The sequence below is a fragment of the Colobus angolensis genome, unplaced genomic scaffold (assembly GCF_000951035.1).
Source record: "Colobus angolensis palliatus isolate OR3802 unplaced genomic scaffold, Cang.pa_1.0 Scaffold85, whole genome shotgun sequence".
Taxonomy (NCBI): Eukaryota; Metazoa; Chordata; class Mammalia; order Primates; family Cercopithecidae; genus Colobus; species Colobus angolensis.
In genome coordinates this window covers 8925671-8933313 of record NW_012122376.1, presented here as the reverse complement: position 1 = coordinate 8933313, position 7643 = coordinate 8925671, and the positions used below count along the sequence as shown (strand labels likewise).

At 40.4% G+C, this 7643-nt stretch overlaps 1 protein-coding gene across 1 annotated transcript in view; it reads right to left on the bottom strand.

Moving 5' to 3' along the window:
* Positions 1-7643, bottom strand: part of MCMBP (minichromosome maintenance complex binding protein) — a 64926-nt gene that overhangs the window by 9342 nt on the left and 47941 nt on the right. Inside the window, exons 10-13 of the mRNA XM_011930307.1 lie at positions 5197-5369; positions 4398-4521; positions 2790-2907; positions 118-332 (exon numbers count right to left, since the gene is read on the bottom strand). Coding sequence (XP_011785697.1) covers positions 118-332; positions 2790-2907; positions 4398-4521; positions 5197-5369 — 630 coding nt within the window. The remainder of the gene's footprint in view (positions 1-117; positions 333-2789; positions 2908-4397; positions 4522-5196; positions 5370-7643) is intronic.

Below are 7643 nucleotides of genomic sequence, written 5' to 3'. Positions count from 1 at the left end.
TTAGTTTATAACATGCTTTAATCAAATTCATATGCCAAGCCTTTATCTTATGTTATTTGTTAAATGTGAATGTCTTTGTCCATAGATACTCTTCTAAAAGTTATTCCTAGATCTGGCTTTAGTGGAAAGGAAGTCAGAAATGGAAGGGAAACATCTATGTACGTACCTGGGGTATCCAGCTGCCCCTGTTCCAGGAGAGTCTCATCGATGACAAGGGAAGTATTGCTGGGCAGCTGGAGGAGCCCACTGACCAAGCGATTGGCTGTGTAGTCTTTGTGGGGAATGAATTTCAAATGGTTCATGTTCTCTATAGTCATCTGTAGACGAAAAGACTGCAAAGAGAAATTTTTTAGTGAACAAGAATTTAAGTTTCCGTTTTAAGAAAATATGTACTTGGAATTAAACATTGTGTTTCATATGGAAAAAGTGATCTTACAAATTTCTAAGGGAGTAGTGATATGGTTTCTTGAACTCTAGAAGCAAAAATAGTATCTAGATCTTACATTTGAATTTCATCCATTCTATGAGCTGCTTTATTTTCAAATGTCTTATTCAATATTCTTGAAAATCAATTTTTTTTTGGCCAGGCGCGGTGGCTCAAGCCTGTAATCCCAGCACTTTGGGAGGCTGAGACGGGCGGATCACGAGGTCAGGAGATCGAGACCATCCAGGCTAACACGGTGAAACCCCGTCTCTACTAAAATACAAAAAAAATTAGCCTGGCGAGGTGGCGGGCACCTGTAGTCCCAGCTACTCAGGAGGTTGAGGCAGGAGAATGACGTAAACCCGGGAGGCGGAGCCTGCAGTGAGCTGAGATCTGGCCACTGCACTCCAGCCTGGGAAACGGAGACTCCGTCTCAAAAAATAAATAAATAAATAAATAAGAAAATCAATTTTTATTTAACCAATGAAACAAATGGTAGATAAATGACATACAAATATTAAATACCCCAAAGCCTAACCTCTTTCACCTAACACATGCTAGCTAGCAAAAAGAAAATGTTAATTTTATTTTTCAAGACAGGGAGAGAAAAGCTTAATTTTCCTCTATATTCTTTGAGTTAAAATTATATTCATTCATCATAGACATTTTTGAACAAATTTTTCAGAGAAAAATCAAGGAGCAGAGCACACTGAGCTGTGGGGCACCTGCTGCAGCTCTCGGGAGGTGCCTCCAGGACGCGTGCACCTTCTCGCTCAGTGTAACGAGAAAGCGACCCATCTACGCTCCTCCTCTAGCTCCTGAGCCACCATTCCCAACACCCTCTGTGCTCTGCCTTATACACCAATCCATTCTTCCACCCCTCCAGCCTGAAACAATGTGGCAGGGATGGAAAAGAGGGTACGGTGGGGGAAGGCTGTCAAGGAAGAGGTAAGATATATTGCAAAAATTTAGAGGAGTTTTGTTACCTCAGTGATTCTAAGAAAACAGGGAGCTTAGGGGTGCTTAAATGACCTACCATGTATTAATTTGTTTGTTGGTCTTCTACCTAAATTAAACTCTGTGAGGGCAAAGGATCTGACTGTTTCAATAATTCTCAAAATGTGGTCCCAAGAACTCCCAGGGAATTGCTTAAACCCTTTTACGGGGTCAATCAGGTTAAAATCATGCATGGATAAAAGATCCTTTCAATATATGAGACTAATGAATTTTACCATAGCAGACTATGGAAAGTTTACGAATAGGATTTCAGATTCCACACTTAACTATCTTTAAGAAAATGTCATGTGGACAGTTTTGGTCTAGTATCAAAGACCACCACCCAGTTATCTGCAAAGGCTATCGAAACCATCCTTCCTTTACCAACTACTTTTCCATCTGTGTGAGGTCAGCTTTCCTTCACATACTTCAATCAAAACCTGAGATTACAACAGACTGAAGGCCGAAGCAGATACAAGCATCCATTGTCTCCTATTAATCCAGACATTAAAGAGATTTGCAAGAATGTAAAACAATGTCACTTTTACCACTAATCATTTTTGGCTTGGGAAAAGTTTTTATAAAAATATTTATATGTAATTTTTTATCTTTAATAGATGTATTTGCTTCATCATCTAGTTTGGTAAATTAATGATAAATATAATCATAACATGAAAAACAGCTCTTTGAGTACTAATACATTTTTCAGAGTGTAAAGTGAGTCTAAGGAGAATGAGAACTGCTGGTGTATTCTGGTCCACTTCTGCTTCTTGAGGGCCTGGATAAGTGCTAGCACTGAGACACTCAATACATTTGGTTCAATAAGGATCTAGTGCACCCTCCTCAATTTCCAAAGAAGTGATCAGTATTTTCAGTCACACAAGTGATCAGAAGCAATTCCCGTTCCCAAGATCCTACCACCACACAAATACTGCATTCCAAATACCCTGGCAAATAAAGTGAGCTCAACTTTCCAAATAGGAATTAAAATTGAGGCAATGGAGATAAAGAACTTTATTACCTCAACTAAAAGAATTATGCTCCTATAATTTAGAGTTTATTTAGATTTAAGACTTTAGTGTACAAAAAGGATACCAAATTGGACAAATTGGTATCAACAGAGTATAATTTTAAGGGAGTTACTGCAATTGTGTTAATTGTTAGACTTACAGAAATTTGTGCTTAGGCAAAAACAAAGAAAAGTGAAACGTTCAGGGGAAAGTACATTTTAAATTACGTAACTTGGCAGGCTTTGTTTCCCCTTAAATAAGCTCTATTAAAAACTCTAAGTTAAATATTTGAGGTCAATGAAAGAGATGGATTTGTTAAGTGTGCTTAGGTTTATAATACATATTTATATTCATCTTACTGCTGGAACAAGATGTTGAATAATTCGATACAAGTGTTCCGTGAAGGTACTATTCCGTGGGCAACCACTCAAATTAACTGTAAATTTTCCTAGTGGAAGGACATCTCTTCTTGTATATCTAGAAAAGAAAGAAATCAATCAATAAGATGAAGTGATTTCCTGATTTCTATCAAAAAGCAAAGAGTAGAAAAATTAGCTTAATATTGTCATTAAAAATAAACCAGAATATTCTGACTAGTTATTTTATCAGAATAACAGCAATAAAAGTAATAGCCAATATTTGTATGTAAGTGCTGCTGGTCATGTGCCAAAGACTGTTCTGAGTACGTAAATGCTTCCTCATTTAACCCCTAACCATTCAGAGGTAGGTACTGTTGTCTTGGCTTTACAGATGAGAAATCTGAGGCACAGAGATGATAATAAGCAACATACTCATCTAGCCGGAAGCTGCCAGAACTGGGATATGAATCCGGATAGTTTGGGTACAGAGTCTGTGCTTGAGTCAACCATTATGTACTACTGTCACAGAATGGTGAGAAAAGATTTACAGCACAAAGATGTTTCCTGCAATGTTGTAATAGAGAAAAGCTAGGAAAACCTAACATTTAGGGAAATGGTTATAGTATGGTACAACTGCATAGTGAAATACTTTGCAGCCACTACAAAGTTCATGAAGCATTATGATGGGAAAATGTTTAATATATATCAACTGCTGAAAACAAGGCACGGATCTGTGCTTAGAGTATAACTAAGATCTATGCAGGGATGTATACGTATGTAAACAAAAACCAATGGACGTGAACCAAAAGGATAACAGAGGTTCTAAGTGGTGAAATTACAAATGATGTGCATTTTCCTCTTTATGTTCTTGTAACCTGCCAAAGGTCCACACTAATTTTAAAATCAGAAAACAAATACAGTGGAGTCAAGGGATGCAGTGCTAGTGTCAATGTCCATGTTAAATGTGCACATGACGTCGTGCCTTGGGATGTATAAACAGTGTTCAGAATGCAAAAAGGATAAAACAGCTCATTTTACTCATCAGCCAGGTCCTTTATCTCAGGGGTCCCCCACGCCCAGGCCGTGGACCAGGACCCGTTAGGAACCGCGCCACAACGCAGGAGGTGAGGGGTGGGCGAACGGGCATTACTGCCTGAGCTCCGCCTCCTGTCAGATCCGCAGTGGCATCAGACTCTCACAGGAGCGCGAACCCTGCTGTGAACTGCACATTTGTGTGTTCCTTCTGAGAATCTAACTAATGCCTGATGATCGGAGGTGGAACAGTTTCATCCTGAAACCATCCCCACTCTGGTCCATGGAAAAATGGTCTTCCATGAAACGGGTCCTTGGTGCCAAAAAGGTTGGGGACTACTGCTTTATCTGATTTTGGCTCCAAAATTTAAGGGGACATAATCAAAATGCTACATGTGAAACTGTGAGAAAAGGAATTTGTCTGTGATTTGGTTTAACAGTTGTTACACTGAACAGATAAAAACCATCTGATGAAGCCCAATAAGGAAAACACACAAATTACACCAGCAATATTCTCGCTCTTCCACTTCTACACACACCAAACTCCCCTAATTCCCACCAAGATACAGCACTTACACCGTGGAGATGAGATGTAATATAAGGTATTCAGCAGCCAAACTATCCCCTAGAAGGGCATGAGTGAGGAACCCAAGAAGTTCTGCTCTGACTGGAGACAATTCGGACATGAAACTTGAAACAACTGAAGGAGAAAAGGAGACCTGAGTCAGGACACACACACCAGTTCCTCTCAAGTGTCTTAGGTGAAAAATAACTACGTGGGCAAAGCGCAACAATTCAGTAGACAGTAAGTAAAGCTTAACATATCAGTACGTGATGCTAATCTTAAAAATAAGACAGCTTGCATCCTCCTTTTTTTTTTTTCCTTTTGAGACTGAGTTTTGTTCCTTTTTGCCCAGCCTGGAGTGCAATGGCGCCATCTCGGCTGACCGCAACCTCTGCCTCTGGTTCAAGTGATTTTCCTGCCTCAGCCTTCCGAGTAGCTGGGATTACAGGCACATGCCACCACACCTGGCTAATTTTGTATTTTTAGTAGAGATGGGGTTTTACTATATTGGCCAGGCTGGTCTCGAACTCCTAAACTCAGGTGATCCACCCACCTTGGTCTCCCAAAGTGCTGAGATTGCAGGCGTGAACCACTGCACCCAGCCTTGTATACTTCTTTTTTGTCCTCATTTCAATGAAGAGAATTAATGTAAGAGAAAAATGGGTCAATGAGAGAGAGATTACTGAAAACACTTATTCTGACGAATGAAGACCTGACTCTTAATTCCACTATGAGCATGTTACAGGCAGCTCTAGACACACACTGAGGCTAACAGTCGATAGTTCACTGGGCTGTAACACTTACACTTACAGGTTTTGCTCTCCTCTTTGTTAAGGCAGGCAGGCAATAACGGGTTGATGTGTTGCAACTTCTGGGCTAAGATCACATGAATTCTCGGCACTAATGAAGCAGGAGGACTGTGTACTCTCTGCTCCTCTGCTGTGTCTGTGCACTCCATCGGATCCAGCAGTGCAGAGGCATCCCTGTGGAGAGACGATAAAGTTTCAATTTAGAGAGACATCAATTGCACAGATGCAAAAATAATACGCACCTTAGAAAACAAAATTACAGTCCAAGCCAAGAATATTTCCACCTGTACATCTCCTTAAAGAACAGAAAGTGGCCTCTCATTCTAAAGTGTTACATCACACAGACTTCAGGCTTGTTAAGACATATCATGAAATAATGCATTTATTCCATTTTTCAAGAACAGTATTTTTTTTTTTTTGGATGAAGTCTCACTGTGTTGCCCCGGCTGGAGCGCAGCGGTGCGATCTCGGCTCACTGCAAGCTCTGCCTCCTGGGTTCACGTGATTCTCCTGTCTCAGCCTCCCGAGTAGCTGGGACTACATGCGCCTGCCACCACGTCCAGCTAATTTTTTTTGTATTTTTAGTAGAGACAGGGTTTCGCTATGTTGGCCAGGCTGGTCTCGAACTCCTGACCTCAAGTGATCTGCCTGCCTTGGCCTCCCAAAGTGCTGGGATTACAGGCGTGAGTCACCGTGCCTGGCCAGGAACAATAGTATTTTTTATTCAGCACTTCAATAAATGAATGTAGGATGTCACTCATAAGGCTATTTCAAAACACAGGTACTCCTTGAACTATTGGCTGAGGCATCGAATACTTGACAGCAGATCTCAAAAACTGGGGTCTTTTTCTCAAAAGCCATCCGGTATCTATTAGTGTGTGGAGAATCCATTCATCTCCTATCTTGCTAACTGTATTTCCTAAATTTTATTCTTACATGATCCCTCGAATACTGAGTAGACAAGCAATTGAAAGTTATGAATTTTTCAGATTTGCTAAATGAATTTGCAGATAGATTTGTGAGACGACTGAAACAAATGGCTAAAATGCTGTTAGATCTTGACTTTATAGATTCTATAGAAGACACTGAAGTAATAAATTCATACTCCTGTATATTTTAATACAAGCATAATAACCTTTTCCATAGTACATACCATGTGACAGACAATGTTCAATGCTTTACACGTGCAAATTCACCAAAACCTCCCATCTACCCTGATTTACAACGAGGAAACCAAGCCCAAGGTCACACAGCTAGTAAGTGGCCAAGTCAGGACTCCAACCCAGGCTGTGTGCCTGTCTGTGCTCTTAACCTCTGTGATGGTTAATACTGAGTGTCAATCTGACTGGATTGAAGGATGCAAAGTATTGTTTCTGGGTGTGTCTGTGAGGGTGTTGCCAAAGGAGATTAACATTTGAGTCAGTGGGCTGGGAGAGGCAGACGCACCCTCAGTCTGGGTGGGCAGCATCTAATCAGCTGCCAGCATAAAGGCAGGCATGGAAAGAGCAGACTGGTTGAGTCTTCCGGCCTCCATCTTTCTCTCATGCTGGGTGCTTCCTGCCCTCAAACATCAGACTTGCAAGTTCTTCAGCTTTTGGACTCTTGGACCTACACCAGTGGTTCGCCAGGGCCTCTTAGGCCTTCAGCCATGGACTGAAGCCTGCACTATCGGCTTCCCTACTTTGAGGTTTTGGGACTCAGACTGGCTTCCTTGCTCCTCAGCTTGCAGACGGCCTATTGTGGGACTTTACTTTGTGATTGTGTGAGTCAGTTCTCCTAATAAACTCCCCTTCATATATTCATCTATCCTGTCAGTTCTGACCCTTTAGAGAACCCTGACTAATACAACCTCTAAACTAAACTGCATCAATAGCGAACTAACTAAAGCAGGAAAGTCATCATAATCAGAAATTGTCATGATGAACAATCTCATACACTATTATTAAGGGATGGTTAAGCTTAAAGTTGTTTAAAATTTTTGTTTTGTACCATTTTTTTTTAACTGTGAAAAATGCTAAGTTCATCTTACACAGAAACTAAGATACAAGATGATGAATGTCCAATATTCAACAAGAGGACTCTGGTGTAGATGAGGGACATCAGCCCTTGCTTTTGGCAATCTCAAAGCAAAACAAAAAAGAATGAGGAAGATCTAGATTTCCAAGACATGTTGTTAATAAAAAAATTAAACAGTGTAAAAGAGTACATATACTATGCTACCTTTTATAGAAGAAAAAGGTAGAAATAAAATGTATACTTATGTACTTCTTTTTGTGTAAAAAAAATACAGGACGGATAAACCAGAAACTATGGTTCCCTAAGGAGGCTGGGTGGGAACAGACAGCAGGAATGGGGATAGCTGAGAACGACACCTCTGAGAATCTTTTTGTATAGTTTGAATTTGGCAACGATGTTCATGTTTCCTATATTAAAAAGAAAAAAACCGCC